At 39.9% G+C, this 17,290-nt stretch overlaps 1 protein-coding gene across 1 annotated transcript; it reads right to left on the bottom strand.

Moving 5' to 3' along the window:
- Positions 1 to 2,687: 2,687 nt before the first annotated feature.
- LOC135473221 (fibropellin-1-like) lies at positions 2,688 to 16,408 on the bottom strand. Its single transcript, XM_064753066.1, has 5 exons — positions 16,302 to 16,408; positions 14,547 to 14,716; positions 13,275 to 13,540; positions 11,835 to 11,916; positions 2,688 to 5,932 (listed from the first exon to the last, which is right to left on the bottom strand). The coding sequence occupies exons 1-5, from the start codon at positions 16,406 to 16,408 to the stop codon at positions 2,688 to 2,690; spliced, it is 3,870 nt and encodes a 1,289-aa protein (XP_064609136.1).
- Positions 16,409 to 17,290: the final 882 nt, after the last annotated feature.

Here is a 17,290-nt window from a genome sequence, read left to right as displayed (position 1 = left end):
TATACAGAAATGAATATAGAACAGCATATAAAACAGCGTCTCTTTTTACCCCCCCCCCCTCCCCCTCCCCTTCCACTTCCGCCATCAATTCCATAAAAAGGAACCAAAAAAAAAAAAAAAACCCGAAAAATATTTCGATTTGTATTGGGAACAATACTGGCAGTTGTTTGAAATAAAACCCAAACTGAGGTAAATTGAGGTATGTCGTCGGTTACCTGAAACCATTTGTCAAATATCACACTGTTTTGCTCTAAGTTTACTATCGTTGCTTTGAGTCGTTTATTATATCTAACTGCTGTTCACTGCGTCCACGTGATTTTGCTTACGCACTGAATCAATAATTTGAGGCGTTGTATTCCCACGCATGCGGTTATCAAATGAGGTTATATTATATCTGACCTGAGCATTAGCATGTCAATGAAACAATAGGAATCGTTCACATTGATAAGTACTGTTATCAGTAACAAAGAAAAGACAACAACCACAGTAAGATATCGTATCAAACGATATGAACCGCTCTCAATCTGGCTTTACCTTTAAACAGACTCGATAACTTTTTCATCTTTCAGAATATTGACATATAATAACATAGTAGTACCGGTTAAATAAGATTTAAAGGTAAAAGCTAATGCCCACGAAAACGCGCGTGGTGTATTTATATGATGTATTACAACATGGTTGAAAGCCGTAAAAACATTTTTAAAAATTAATAAACGAAAGACGGAACAAGTGATAGGACAAAAATTTAACACTATGCGGCAATACTTTCGATCAAATCACACACAGAATAGTACATAGAGATCTAAACAACAATAGGACATTTGGATAAGTCACCTCTTGCCGTTCCAGTCCCACCCTAATTGGACAAAGAATTTTCGGCATTAGCGCCCGATCCACTGGTGAAAATTGCGTCAATTACTTGCTTAAGGAGGATGGTTTGTTACGGGGAAATTAGTAAAGACGGGTCCTCTTCACCTATAAAACTAACGACTGTCGTATAAGTGAAATGGTCACTTAAAGCTCGTTAAAGCCAAAAGCTAAGTTATTAAGTAGTTCTGCTTCGCTGAAAATTGTAATTACCCATCCTTTTCGATGAATTATCGATTAAAAATACTCTTGTGTTTGACGTTGTTAGCACCTCTCCATCAGGCCCTATATATACACACACCCAGAGTCTTTATTATATGTATGGGATAAACTGCTAAAGACGTATATGCTAAATTTAACGTGAGTATAAATAATGTAACAAATCTTTTTAAGCACAAGAAAGATGGAACTTTACCCTGGGCCTTTAAAGGAGAAGGTCGAACAAGTAAAACATGGGAATTCACACCATGAAGAATTCAAGGATTTTAATCTACGGAAAAGTACTTTTCGTTGACCATCAACCACATGCAAGAAAGATGAAGACTCGCTCGTTGTGGATTTATCGAGCGACCATATCCGGTACAGAGGTCGTGACGCAGGCCATGTTACAGCGTGTTATGTATGTAGTGCCCATTCTCCTTAGGCCGTTTGGATTATAGTTTATTTATTTATTTGATATGTATTTTACGCCGTACTTAAGAATATTTCATTTATATGATGATGTCTCAGCTTACAACACTTCGATATATGTAGGGTAAGCCCTACATCCCGGCCAACTACACTTCGATGAACGGAGACGAACGAATTTTCAAAATCCATTTCTGGCAGTCCTAAAACTAGTCTGAAAAATTTCTAGTACAATAAATATCATTTCTACATAGCCGTAAAAGCGACATGGTTAGGAAAAATTTTAAATTGAAAAAAAAAACACACACACACCCAACTTTGAGAGTGTCGGTTATGTTTTTTGCTCAAGACATACTTGCTATGTCGCACCTGCTCACAACTTAACAAAGATCTCATGCGCACGACATAATTGTGCATTTCTATTGGTCATTTATATCGTGCTCTCGAGATCCTTACTAAGTGGTGCAAAAAACATAATTGAAACTTTAAAAGTTCTGTTGTTATTTACATTTTTGCTAACCATGTCACTTTCACGGCTCCGTACATCACATATGAACTATATGTGGAGTAAAGATAATCAGTGCCTGCAATGGTGGACTACGTCGTACGAATTCCTCTTAGTTACGTTGTTAGTTCATGGGGTACTATGGTTCAAACCCACTGTCAGTGTAGAGTGGGACGAGGCTCTTGCAATACCGCATTCATGTTAGTGCACCCATCCAAAACTTTAGTACACAGTTTCTAAAACTGCAACTGTGCTAATACAATCACTCAAAAAAAACAAAAAAAATAAACAAAAAAAAACTACAAAAAAAAAAACAACAAAAAAAAAAAACAAGGGAACAGTACTCTTTCCCAAAAGGAGGCTAACGACAAATAAAACGTTTCCACATGGGAACAAGTAGTATTCGGTTGCAAAACCCGACTTCATTAGTACACTGTTCCAAAGCCGGAAGCGGCGAAAAAACACTTTTCCAAAACGGGAACGGCGTTATAACACACTTCCAGAACTGCAATAACTTTAGTACACATTTCCAAAACGATAATGAAGATTAGAACGTCGTTCCAAAATGGTATTGCCAGTAGAATCCTGTTCCAAAATCGCAATGGCGTTAGTACACTATTACAAAATAGCACAAGCGTTAGCATGTCTGCTTCGCCATGCACCAAACCATTTCCTTTATAAAGCAGTATCAAAGATCTCTCATTTGGATGGTTTGTAAGGTTGCCCCGCCGTTTGCCGTTGTGTTAGCATCATCTAAGATATCAGAAAACTTGTTTCGCCTTTTCATGAGACATATAAGCAGTGCAGCCAGAGCGATGATGGCGACTCCTCCCGCGCTTGCCCCAGCGATCACGGATGGGCGGACAGAACCTTGCTGGGCCTGGTTTTCTCCTACTTTCCCGGAGTCCGTCGTGGAGAGCGTGGTCCCCGAAGTGACGGAAGGCGTACCGGTATCAGGGATATTGGATGTTGTGCCTATCTTAACGCTTACACTTGAAATTCCACCGACAGGTTCGGTGGTAGTTTGGTCCAGTGTATACGTTACATTGGTGTTGTTGATGTTAGAAGGGGAGGACATTCGTGCCGGTGTCATAGTCGTGGTCACTGTGGTCGGTAGAAGTGTGTGATGACATGTGTAATTGTTGACGCCGTCAATACATATCGTGCCATCTTCACAAGGATTTGGGTCGCAGTCGTCAACGTTAGTCTCACACAGTCTGCCACTGAATCCAGACTGGCATGCACACGTAAATGTGTCAAGGCCATCTATGCAGGTAGCGCCGTTTTGACATGTGACATTTTCGCAGTCATCAGTATTTATTTCACATTTGTCACCAGAGAAACCGGACACACAGACACACATGTATCCATTAAGGCCGTCTTTACAGGTAGCGCCGTTTTGGCATGTGTTATTTTGACAATCATCAGTATTTATTTCACATTTGCCACCAGTAAAACCGGATACACAGTCACATGTGTATTTGTTAATGCCGTCTTTGCAGGTAGCGCCGTTTTGGCATGTGTTATTGTGGCAATCATCAGTATTTATTTCACATTTGCCACCAGTAAAACCGGATACACAGTCACACGTGTAGCCATTAAGGCCGTCTTTGCAGGTAGCGCCGTTTTGGCATGTGTTATTTTGACAATCATCAGTATTTATTTCACATTTGTCACCAGTAAAACCGGACACACAGACACACGTGTATCCATTAAGGCCGTCTTTACAGGTAGCGCCGTTTTGGCATGTGTTATTTTGGCAGTCATCAGTATTTGTCTCACATTTGTCACCAGTAAAACCGGTCACACAGTCACACGAATATCCATTAATGCCGTCTTTGCAGGTAGCGCCGTTTTGGCATGTGTTATTTTGGCAGTCATCAATATTTGTCTCACATTTGTCACCAGTAAAACCGGTAACACAGTCACATGTGTATTTGTTAATGCCGTCTTTGCAGGTAGCGCCGTTTTGGCATGTGTTATTTTGACAATCATCAGTATTTATTTCACATTTGTCACCAGTAAAACCGGTAACACAGTCACATGTGTATTTGTTAATGCCGTCTTTACAGGTAGCGCCGTTTTGGCATGTGTTATTTTGGCAATCATCAATATTTGTCTCACATTTGTCACCAGTAAAACCAGACACACAGACACACGTGTATCCATTAAGGCCGTCTTTACAGGTAGCGCCGTTTTGGCATGTGTTATTTTGACAATCATCAGTATTTATTTCACATTTGTCACCAGAGAAACCGGACACACAGACACACATGTATCCATTAAGGCCGTCTTTACAGGTAGCGCCGTTTTGGCATGTGCTATTTTGGCAATCATCAGTATTTATTTCACATTTGCTACCAGAAAAACCGGATACACAGTCACACATGTATCCATTAATGCCGTCTTTGCAGGTAGCGCCGTTTTGGCATGTGTTATTTTGGCAATCATCAATATTTGTCTCACATTTGTCACCAGTAAAGCCAGACACACAGACACACATGTATCCATTAATGCCGTCTTTACAGGTAGCGCCGTTTTGGCATGTGCTATTTTGGCAATCATCAGTATTTATTTCACATTTGTCACCAGAGAAACCGGACACACAGACACACATGTATCCATTAAGGCCGTCTTTACAGGTAGCGCCGTTTTGGCATGTGCTATTTTGACAATCATCAGTATTTATTTCACATTTGCTTCCAGAAAAACCGGATACACAGTCACACGTGTATCCATTAAGGCCGTCTTTGCAGGTAGCGCCGTTTTGGCATGTGTTATTTTGGCAGTCATTAATATTTGTCTCACATTTGTCACCAGTAAAACCGGTAACACAGTCACATGTGTATTTGTTAATGCCGTCTATGCAGGTAGCGCCGTTTTGGCATGTGTTATTGTGACAATCATCAGTATTTATTTCACATTTGTCACCAGTAAAACCGGTAACACAGTCACATGTGTATTTGTTAATGCCGTCTTTGCAGGTAGCGCCGTTTTGGCATGTGTTATTTTGACAATCATCAGTATTTATTTCACATTTGTCACCAGTAAAACCGGTAACACAGTCACATGTGTATTTGTTAATGCCGTCTTTACAGGTAGCGCCGTTTTGGCATGTGTTATTTTGGCAATCATCAATATTTGTCTCACATTTGTCACCAGTAAAACCGGTCACACAGTCACACGTGTATCCATTAAGGCCGTCTTTACAGCTAGCGCCGTTTTGGCATGTGCTATTTTGGCAATCATCAGTATTTATTTCACATTTGTCACCAGAGAAACCGGACACACAGACACACATGTATCCATTAATGCCGTCTTTACAGGTAGCGCCGTTTTGGCATGTGTTATTTTGGCAATCATCAGTATTTATTTCACATTTGTCACCAGAGAAACCGGATATACAGACACACATGTATCCATTAATGCCGTCTTTACAGGTAGCGCCGTTTTGGCATGTGTTATTTTGGCAGTCGTCAATATTTTTATCACATTTGTCACCAGTAAAACCGGGTACACATTCGCATTTATATTTGTTTATCCCGTCTTTGCAAGTGGCGCCATTTTTGCACTCATTTTTGATACAATCATCAATATTTTCATCACAAGTTGTACCTGTAAATCCAAGTGGACAGTCACACGAGAAACGTCTTCCGATGGTGAAACATTTGGCGTCATGATGGCATGGCGAAGGCTTACACGGGTCAATCTGGTAGTCACAGGTTGTGCCGTTAAATTCGGATGTACAAGAACACGTGAAGGTTTTGTTAGTCCCCGTGCAATTGCCGCCATTTTGACATGGCTCACGTGCAGCACAAACATCGATAATGGTTTCGCACAATCTCCCAGAAGCCCCCGGAACACAATCACACTGGAAGTCATTGGGTAAGTTCATACAGGTGCCGCCATTTTGACACGAGACATCCATGCAAGCTGAAGACAAGAAAAGAATCAATAGAACGGTAAGTTTTGAACTTCCTCTCGCGCACACAAGCATTGATGAACAAAGTATTTATCTCTAATGTTGTTAGAAGACACCACTTTGGAGAATAAGAAAGGAATAAAGAGTTGCTAAGAAGACAAAAAAAAAACTATACAGGAAAATCGATAATCAGTAATCGCTAAGGAGCGGAACAACAGGGAATATCGTACAGGTACACTCTAAGATACGTGTGTAGGGCCTAAACACAAAGTTCCACACAGCCTTGCTTTCACTTTTTTAAGAACATGGTCGGCTACACATATAATGAGAAAAGGTGTTTAAGTCGGAATGTGGAGGCATTAAACATGTAGAGGGCACAGAATATTTTCTCTGGGAATGCTAAACAGCTTTACTCCCAAAACACATGGTAATTGTTTGATGTTTGATACCTATGCACAAAGCAACTGCAAACGTCCATGCATTACCCGCTTCTACTTTTTTATCATGTCACCATTGTAAGGGCACCACTGTCGGAGAGGAAATATGAGAAACAACTGGCTGGTTTAACTCTCAAATCAGCGATATCCAACACAAGATTTAACAAAGAAACACGTAGACGCTTGAAGGAGTTCAATACATATATTTTAACAAAATACACCAATAATACAACTAACATAATATACAAGACAATACATATACACATATATTTGAAGAAATAGAGAAAGATCCCCTGGGGAGGAGAATTTACATAAGAAAGAAAAAATAAAACGCCTTCTAAACTTTCTACATTCTGTTATATTCCAACTGCAGTTTCAAACTTTATGTTATTTTGCTAAGAAAATAACATGAAGTTTGAAACTGCAGTTGGAATATACACTCTTCAAAAAAACCCCGCAAAACCCAAATATCAATGTAAATTTGATGTTATTCAAGGACGTGTAGATCAGCGGAAAACAAAGACACATAAATGAAATTTTGTAGAGGATGCATTGCTATGTTGTCCATATTTCATGAGAATAACAGTCATCACAGTCATTACTGCTGTCCACCAGGTGGTGTTGAAGTCAGTATCCCGTATGACCACCTCCAGCTGCTACCCGACACCTCCTGGGTACAGATCGAATCAGTCGTTGGATGTTTTGTTGTGGAATCCTTCTCCATTCCTCCTGCAGCATGTGGAACAACTGTTGAAGATTCTGTGGTGGAATACCACGTCGACGCACCCGTCTATCGATCTGATCCCAAAGGTGTTCGATTGGGTTTAGATCCGGGGATTTGGAGGGCCAGGGAAGGGTATTGATGTTGTTATTGGCCGGTAGTCCACGGTGTCACGTGCTGTGTGGGGCCTGGCGTTGTCCTGTTGGAAGAGCTGCCGTTGAAGGTCAACAAGGCAAAGGACGTGCGGGCGGAGAATCTGGTCGATGTATCGATTAGCCGTCAGATTGCCTTGGACAAGCACAAGCTCCGATCTGCGGGTGTATGAGATCGCTCCCCACACCATAACACTCCCTCCACCTAATCTTTCCACCTATCTGATGCAGTGAGGAGCAAAACGTTCATGACGTCGTGTGTAGACACGGTCCCTACCATCACGTCGCCTGAGGAGATAACGGGATTCATCGCTAAACCATATGCGTCTCCAGTTTGCCAGGTTCCATGGCAGCACTGTGATACACCATCTCACTCGTCGACGTCGATGTAGTCGTGTCAAGGAGGGGGCAACTTTTGGACGTTTGGCACGTATCCCTACTTCTCGGAGACGGTTCATGATTGTCTGATCAGACACTCTTCGGGGTCCAAACAGTTCTTCTGCTGTGTCCCGGGCGGTACGATGGCGGTCACGTAGGTGGGTTACCCGGATGTACCGATCTTGAGCAGGTGTGGTGACTCTAGGTCTTCCTGACCTTGGACGGTCATTTGTCAAATTTGTTTGACGAAATCGATCCCACAACCGAGTTATTGTGCTGGGATGAACGTTGAAGATCCTTGCCACCTCACTCTTTGATTCGCCAGCTTACAATCGTCCAATTGCCTGATTTCGGTCGGCAGCGTTGAGACGTCCCATTTTCGTGTACAGTACTTGCAAAGATATTGGATAAAATTGTGAGATTCGTTTGGGTCTTTTATAGTCACATGATGTACTCATGTTTTGCACGTGACAAACAATCATTGTGCCCGAACTTCGTGCTGCACGACATCAACGCACATCATAACAATCCTAATTGATAAAACCGTTCAAAATCACTTTTGGTTGCGTTTGGTCAAGGAGGATCTTCTGAAACATTCCAGTAACAATGTGCAACCCTACAAAACTGTTTGAGTTAACATATGTGTACAAAATTGTAAGTATCATTTTTGAATTTCATTTTGCGTTTCTTTTTTTGAAGAGTGTAACAGAATGTAGAAAGTTGAGAAGGCGTTTTATTAATTTTTTCATATATATATATATATATATAGTATCTTAAAGCGTCCAAATCCGGATGGAGTATTCCAGCTTCCAAAGTCGAGTCAGTTCACTTAAACACAGAATCCACAGTTAAGGTGATTCCTCGATCTACGTATGACAGTCCATTAAGTGGTTTATTCCCCAACTTCCTGTGAATGTGCAACTTCTCAGGGCGAATGGGTTGACAAAAGCTTCCTTGATGCAAAGCTGTCGATGTATGTTTCCTCGGAAATATTTCAGGGTAAACTGGGATGAAATGTACGTGTTGCGAAACGCATGCTCACAAAGTGCTTTGTACAGAAAATGGAGTACAAATGAGGAATTCCGAATAGCGTGAAAGCCCATATCTCCAAACCCAGCAAAATCCTTCACAGCGAATGACAGTAAATAAGACCGCTCTGAAATGGTCTTGAGTAAATAACTGTTCATAAGGGGACTTGTATGAATAACTGCCAGCGTCACAACTCCGTTGCTCATATTTATAGACTAGCGCAAAAGAAATTACTGGATGGTTTGATCGTAAACATGTTTACAACACCAGTTTATATTTCCAGAAAATTCACACTATTTACAATAACACTAAACTCATAAACACCGAAGCCTCGAGAAAGCTCGACCAAATAACAGTACAGGCTATAACATACACAGAGGGGTAAAATGTAGGTCAGACAATGACAAGTTAAAAAAAAGTAAATAGCATAATACAATGTTCGTAACACCATCTAAACATGTATTAAAAAGGAGATGATTAGCTGGTTCTGCTGTGGAATTAATTGGCTTCATTCACACCAGTATTCAAGGAAGGTCTGTAAAAGTATGCAACATTTACCTATTCAATATAAAGCATTGGGGGAAATGTTGAAAATGACATTAAACTGTAGCAAACAAACAGATCTCCAACAACGCCTACAACCATTCTACCTGAATAATACACCACTAATGTACTCCAACAAATGTCCAATTCAGGGTTGTTTTTATAAAATCATAAAGTATGTTACGGCAATGAAAAAAACAAAAGATATCATGAACAGAAGTTTTAGTCATGCAAAAGTAATATATAAACACTACTTACTATGGAAACAACGGTAGTAACGAGGAATACATGTCTGCTCTATTCCCCTGAATTGAAAGCTTAAATGAATACAGCTACACACGGTAATCACACTGTAACAATGTACATGTGTTTTGTGAATACTGCATAATCTCAAAGTGTGTCAGTCTGCAACCATAATGGTTCCAAACAACTTTCAGAAACATATAACTTCCAGGTGAGACTTCTCGAGGTCAATCACTGAATCTCTCAGACTTAAAACATATCTTCAGTCACATGTCATGCTGTTCCTATAGAAACCCAAGTGTGATTGTCGTCAGAGGTGCACACTTAAGACGGGTAATCTAACTGACCACTGCACCGTCTTTGCTCTAGCACTTCATTGGTTGAAATGTGCTATCTATATTTCAACGGAACTCAAATTATCCATGAAAGATGCCGGAGCCAACCCTGGAGAGATGAAGGAATATGACTTTAAAAACTTGCAACACAATGTATGTGCTAAAGAACAGTCAACACAAAATAAGATATAAGTAATGAAGTTAATAATCAATTAAATTATGCTATATATGTACCAAAGCAGCGACCAGCATTAACAGTTAACTTGTTTCTTGTGACTATGGTTAAATCTAATTATCAGATGTAAATTACTCGTGACATAGAATAAAATTGTTTATAGTTGGTAAATATTTTACTAAATTATCTGGCATGGAATTCATTAGCTTGTATAATGACTGTATAGTAAATGTACAAATAGCATCTCACACAATTCTCAATCATCAGTTTTGCTTATTCATTTACTTTCATGCTTTAGGTTTTAAACAGCAAGGTATTTCGCATTATTTTTGTGTACACTATACATGGTGGTAGCGCCAACTTACTGTCTTTCCACAATACTCTTTTCAGTCATTGCGATATGCAAATGTACAAGGGCAAAATAAGGCAATCTGTATTACCCGTACAACAGTCATAAATGCGTGAATATTTTGGACTTCTTCACATTGTCTTCTGCAGGCAACAATTTCAATTCACCTGAAACACAAATTAGTGACTTCATGTTATTTTGAAACAGTAGAACAACCGGTAGTATAATATATAGGTTTATAATAACCATGCTTCAAATTTCATTTCATATACATCTGGCTGTCACTCCTTTGGAAATGCAAATGAAATAATAAATATATATTTTCGGTATATTGCTGTTGACAATGAATATCAGTATTTTGGTGCCTGGTACACATAAATACACAGGTGGATGGTAGGCCTACATGTATCCCTCCGGTAAGTTAGTGCTCCGGTACATGCTGCCATGGACATTCAATGCTATGTTGTTACATTCTAGCTAGGATTTCTCTTCGATTCCTAAATGTATCTGTTCTGCCAGTGTGACAATATTTTCAAGGAAAGTACACCTTTAATCGATCAAAACTTACTTGAAGGTCTAGGTCGCCTTTCTTCGATCCACAGATGGTGACTGAAAACAAATTACCGAGCATATCAGTTCATTATTTTTGCATACATTGCTTCGCAGTTCTTTCCTCATGTTAAGATGTCAAATTCAAGGAGTATCAGAGAAAAGTTCGGCGGTTTAGTCAGCATCGGTCATATTGCATAAACATGCGAGTCATCATACACATACATGGTGATTAATACACTGGCTGCTTCAACTAACGCTTCATCTGGCTGTAGTGATGTTATCCTGAAGCTAATATGTATCAGAATTTTGCCGGGTTTGGACAGAACTGTAAACTGTTTGTTAAGGGTTTTTTACTTTTTAGCTGGGAGGAATGAAACAGATCTCAGATCTACCTAACCTACAAATTCAACGTAGCAACCGTATCACTACATGCCACAACAACTATGCACGAATATAATGGTGCACGACACAAACAAAAACAATTTTATGAGAAAAGAAAAGAAAACAAAAATCAGTACATACCAGTACCACAATTGCCAAATACAGAGACACTCCTCAACATTTCCAAATGTGAGCGGACGACCAGCCTCGTTTTCAATAAGCCACGTGTACAACGGCGAGCATGCACAAATAGAACCGGTAGGGGCCTACACATGTTTAGAGTGAACACGTTCGGTTAGCAACTGAGCTAATTATAGCGTCATAAAAATTGTCATGTAGACATGTTTAGCTGTTATGTGTGTTCTTGATAATGTGCTTGGAGGCTCTGTGCCTCAGTTGGTTAGCAGCGTAATGACCCAGGAGCCTCTCACCTATGGCCGGTAAACGACGATTACCTGTTTACACTAATCGTGTTTAGCAATTGAACGTCCTCAAACAGATACTACGTGAATTTTGCTAAACGTGTTTAGCATTTTGATACATTGTGTGACATGTCAAACCTTTTAAGGTGTCTCTGATGTGTGTTAATCCTTCACGCCACAATTAATGTGTACTTACGGCAAGTATCAGCAGTGATATCGTCTATAGCGTATCCTGCCACACCAAGTACATTAGCAGGCGGTGAGGCGGAGAAGACCACCTGTAGAAAAATACCAATCGTAACCAAGGGGATAATATATAACATTTAGCATTTATATTTTATACTATACTTTACAGATTTGTAAAATTGCTACAGGATATCCAGGAACAAGTCAGGACAATGCCTTTATAACAAAGAAATAAGCATGGGAGATCACAAAGAAATGGAATTTCATTAGAACTGCACTGTATACTTAGGGTTCAGAACAAAGTACTTGTGAGAGCTAAAGGGGATTTAAAATATATTAAAATGCAATAAATAGTGTATGAATAATTGGGCAACTGTGTCCTCCTTAAAAGCAAAAGTATTCTTCAAATTTGAAATGATGATCAGCTTACAGATATGCATGTACGTCAGCAATATACATGTTGCTAGAACGAAAAAATGCAAATTCTGAGGGTTTTTTTTATATGGAATTATCAATAGAATTCTTTTGGAAATTTATTTCTTTACACCACACATATACACCACACATAAAGAAGAGATAATCTATTACAGAAAATATCTACCCTACTGAGCACTTCCAGAATTCTTTTAAGTGGTGAAAGCATTTTGGCGGAGAATCAGTAACTGGCTTACACGACGCTTAGCATTAACACCACACCATTTCCAGGAACAATGGAAAATTCAATAAGCTACTGCTAAGTTCGAACAGTTCCATTCAACAAGAAATGAAATTACTAAAATTATGACAGTAAGATTACAAACAGCATAAAAGGCAACAACATGTAATTGTAAGTGAATTGGTTTGCCATTAATTTGTGAACAGTGCCTGTGTGATTATTTCTTTTGTGGGCCTCCGTGGCTCAGTTGGTTAGCGCGCTAGCACAGCGCAATGACCCAGGAGTCTCTCACCAATGCGGCGCTATGAGTTCAAGTCCAGATCATGCTGGCTTCCTCTCCGGTCGTACATGTGAAGGTCCTCCAGCAACCTGCGGATGGTCGTGGGTTTCCCCCGGGCTCTGCCCGGTTTCCACCCACCAGAATGCTGGCTGCCGTCGTATAAGTGAAATATTCTTGAGCACGGCGTAAAACACCAATCAAATAAATAAATAAATTTCTTTTGTTCCTAAATACAACTTCCAGTATGTATATATCTTTTCTTGGATTTTTACGTCGTGCTTAGCAGTAACTTCACTCATATAATGTGTCATTAGGTGTGTCTACATATGCGTGTCTTCGTGTGCCAGGGCGATTCAATGCCGCAAAGGTGCTGCCTCCACTGAAGTGTCACGTCGAACTGACACCAGGCATTCCTGTTTCCTTCCTCCAGGCAATTGCATATTTTTTCCAGAATTCCGGCAAGTGATGTAAAATGGACTGGAAAGTCATAAATCGTAGGCTTAATCAAAGCGTACCAAGTAAGGGACAACTCTCGTTGCGTGTTCAATTGATATCCTCGCCCTCTGCCAAGTGGCGCCCTGAGATCCATAAAGGGAGAAAACCGTGTTCCCCTGAAGTTCTCCTCCAGTTTGAGACACAATGGAGACGTTGAGGAAGCCTAAGCTTGTCGATCCCATGTGGTAGAAAAAGTTGAGGTAACACAGCTGGAATGTCTTCACGGGTGATTTTATCATGGCGATGTTTTGAGAAAGGATCACGCTCCTTGCATACATCATGTGACCTGAACAGGGTGAGAGTAAAACTAATAAAATTGAAAGGTAAACTACAATATCTATAGATACACTGGTTTATATCTAAACTTGAAAAATATCAGAGCAAATACTAACAGATTAACAGCAACAGTTTTCTGTTCATTGGAATAGAAACGAACAAACAAACAAAAAACTGTATCCGAAAAGTCGTTTATAAGAAAATGTGCACAGCCTATAGTGTCCATTCTTATAATCAATTTAAAAGCAAAAGGTAACTATTTCTCTGGTAACATGATGCACAAATGACGTTATCTTTTATAAGGGCGTATTTGGTTTGTCCAAAGTAGACGCAAAATACAGTTTTATTCATGATGCACACGAATAAATGTAACGAAAGAATGTTCTCTCTAAACTCTGGAGCAATCACGAGCGCAATCAGACAGTTTAGCTGAAAGTTGTACCAGCGGCTGGTCGGCTTGTCAGACTGAAAAGTGGTTGAAAAAGGAAAGTAGACTGTGCTAAGCCAATGAATGTAGACTGTGTTAAGCCAATGAATGTAGACTGTGCTAAGCCAATGAATGTAGACTGTGCTAAGCCAATGAATGTAGACTGTGCTAAGCCAATGGAATTTACTTGTTGTGCAGCTTCCTGCCATACATACCTGCCAGAGCTTATGTGGAATTCATTCTTACATATAAATCGAGTCTTTATGACAGATAAAGTCGTTTGCAAAATATTTACATGGATTTGTTAATGTAATAATGTTGGTTCAAAGTTGTATAAGGTGTTGAACTTCATCTTCTTATGAATAGTTCAAACGTTTTAGTCTAACCTATAAAGACTTCATTGAAGCACATTACTGATACTCATTAAACAGAAGGAACTGGTTTTGGTGCGAGTGCAGCTGGTTATGGTGCAACTGCACTCAGCTGGATGTATTTATATCGATTTGAACTGCATCATCTTCATTGAATTAACGTCTGCATGTCATCGATGTCGTTCTTCTCATAATAAGGCTTTTACATGGATTAATACCTGTTTTTGTGCCGAGGGTATGGTCAGTTTTAGGTCCATCTTTTGAAATCGTGTAACCTCCAGTCCAACCTTCCGTGAATACAGGGCCGATCTCCCATTGTATATGGAGTATCCCAGAGCCTGGAATTGGGGTGTACCCACAATTGCCGTGCTCAAAATCACAGTCTAGGCTACAAAGGAAAGATATGCGTTACCTGTCATTCCAGTCACAGCAGTCACGGTCACGATCCCTTTGCATTGGTTTAATGTGACTGTATGTTAAATGTAATGACAAAACAGCATTTTGAGTAATTCTAGACCAGTTACGTCTAACAAATTTCCATTAACACCACGGCATTTGTTCTTTTTTTTGGACCTAATTATGGTTGAACCAATGTGCTAGAGGGCATTTAAATTAATACTATTTATGCATTAAAATGAGCAGTTAGAATAAAAGTGTGACTGAGGTAAATTTACAAGATTTCACCGGTTGCCTGTGACCATTTGCCAACCATCACACTGTCATCGCTGCTCTGGTTTTACTTTGCTATACGTTGTACGTCTTTAATTATATTTACTTGGCCACGTGCTGTATTTCTTGAACGTTATTGAAAGCTTTTATACCTGGCTGTAAATTACTGACCCAGCCCTATGTAATGAAGAGTGGAGGACAAGAAATCTGGTGTTTATCTGTCGTTCACAAGTGTTTAAACATGAGGTGTTGCGGACAACCTACTGGATTTGACACTTCGGAAATTATACATACACGTACATGTATATGTTTTTCCGACATTGTTGGAAACTGTTGACTGTACTTATACTTCCAGATGAATAACTTTCGTTGAAATTATATGCATTCCTATGAGATTGTGATGCTAATTATGTATTTTACTTGTTTTGCAAACTTATGGCCTGAAACCTGAGTTGGATTCTTCATTTACAGGTTTACAGCTGGATTTTATGAAAATAGAATATGTTGAGAAGATAGAACTTAGTTTTTGATTGCAAAAAAATAGTCATAAACTAAAGTGAGAGCCTGAGGCTTCAAACGTTAAAACCATTTTGATTTATCATCTGATATATGTTTGCCTTTTTTGAAATTCTTCCAAAACCATAATATGTGCTTATTTACTGGATATTTTCTATCATACCTAAAAGAAAAGACAAGACAAGACCAAATAAGTTATTATCTTGTTATGTTGCATAACGGAAATTCCCAGATGAAAGACAATCGAAGCGAAGCCATGTGATCAGTTGTAATCATTCAGGCGTGAGTTATTTATATAACCTGAGGATGCAGTTATTTCCGCTTCCGTATGTATGTATGCTTAATGTTTACGTCGCACCTAACAATTTTTCTAATGACGACAAGGAATCATTCGGTGTGTGTACGTATACTGTGTCAACTGACACCGGGCAAAGCAGTCCTATCAGTGCTGAGCGTCATGCGGGGTAGCAACAACTACCATTTTTAAAGTCTTTGGTATACGGATTATGATTCCGTTTTCACGAATTATGAAATCATTATAGCGAATTAGAAAATCGTTTTACACCCCTCCCCCCCCCCCCCCCCCAGAGATTGCGAATCCGTTATTACGATTTCCTATTTTGTTAAAGGGAATTAGTAATCCGTGATAACGAAATCTTATTATCCGTTAAAACGATATTATGGTTTTATGAAATATCATGCACAGGGATGAGGAACAACTGGATATTCGAATAGCATAAACCAAGACGAAAATGTGACTACGTTCATTCTCAAAATTAGAGACTTACATCTTTATAGAAGCATCTCTGTTAAACCTCATACCTGACTGTAGTCTTTGCATGGGTGGTACAAAATGGGTGGAGGGGATGTATACACTACAGAGTAATATGCCCATTGTCCTTTGCTACGAGGGTCCGAATATAATTTCCCGATGGTGCTGCCCATGTTGCAGTTTTTTCGACCACTTCCGTTTACCAGTAAACAAATATATTGTGATTGTACGCGCGTCTCTTCGACGGACATTTATTCGGCGGATAGTAGCCATCGGAGACAGCCAGTCAGGCGTTAAATCCGAGGGTACTGTTACGTGAACAGCACGGGTTTTTTCACAAGCTTACTCCAAAGCTCGATGAGCTTCCCTGGACAAAGACCCCCATTACAACTTGCGTTTGTACGAATGTAATTCTGTGTATTTTTAGGTATAAAGTCTTTTTTGCTCCAAGGCGCCCATTTGTGATGCACAGGTGCATGCTTGGCATTAAAATGCTGGAAACTGTCTAAACCTGGAGGAGGCATGAGCTTTATTGATGAAAGTTTGAAATTTTTGGCGAGAGGACACAAGGTGTGAGGTAGGTCTAGTGATGAGGCTGCGAGTGACGTACCCTTGGCGTTGTAGGCACGCCTCCCAGCTGCCGGGTATAGAAAGGTCCAGATTTTGACTCTCAAGCTATGTCAAGATTTTCATGGCTGCTTTCTCACAGGTTGGGCAAGGTAGGCAGCAAAGCTCATTGGCCACGGAATGTTTGGGACTGAGCTACAACGCTAAACGTTAACATTGTCGCTTAAGGAAAATTAATGGGGGTCTGTGGTCCTCTTCTGCCTGTGTCGTTTATGAGACCTCTGTGGACGCCGCCATTTTGGAAAAAAAATTATATAAAAAGTGGTCGCGTGATTATGGACTTTGTTCTGAATGGCTGAAGATCGGAGACCGTCACCGACGATAGTCGTAAGGGTGGATACACTAGTGGAAAGAACGTCAAATCGCTCGACTAGGCCT

The sequence above is a fragment of the Liolophura sinensis genome, chromosome 8 (genome assembly GCF_032854445.1).
Source record: "Liolophura sinensis isolate JHLJ2023 chromosome 8, CUHK_Ljap_v2, whole genome shotgun sequence".
In the NCBI taxonomy this organism is placed as follows: Eukaryota; Metazoa; Mollusca; class Polyplacophora; order Chitonida; family Chitonidae; genus Liolophura; species Liolophura sinensis.
The sequence above is the reverse complement of the archived record's forward strand: the minus strand, read 5'-3'. Positions and strand labels throughout refer to the sequence as shown.

Excerpts from the sequence above, each read along its gene's own strand:
- LOC135473221 (XM_064753066.1), bottom strand. The coding sequence starts at position 16,408 with ATGGGCATATTACTCTGTAGTGTATACATCCCCTCCACCCATTTTGTA. Across the intron at positions 14,717-16,301 it reads AGAGATGCTTCTATAAAGAT|CCTAGACTGTGATTTTGAGC; the intron begins GTAAGTCTCTAA and ends TTTCCTTTGTAG. Across the intron at positions 5,933-11,834 it reads TATCACTGCTGATACTTGCC|CTTGCATGGATGTCTCGTGT; the intron begins GTAAGTACACAT and ends TCTTGTCTTCAG.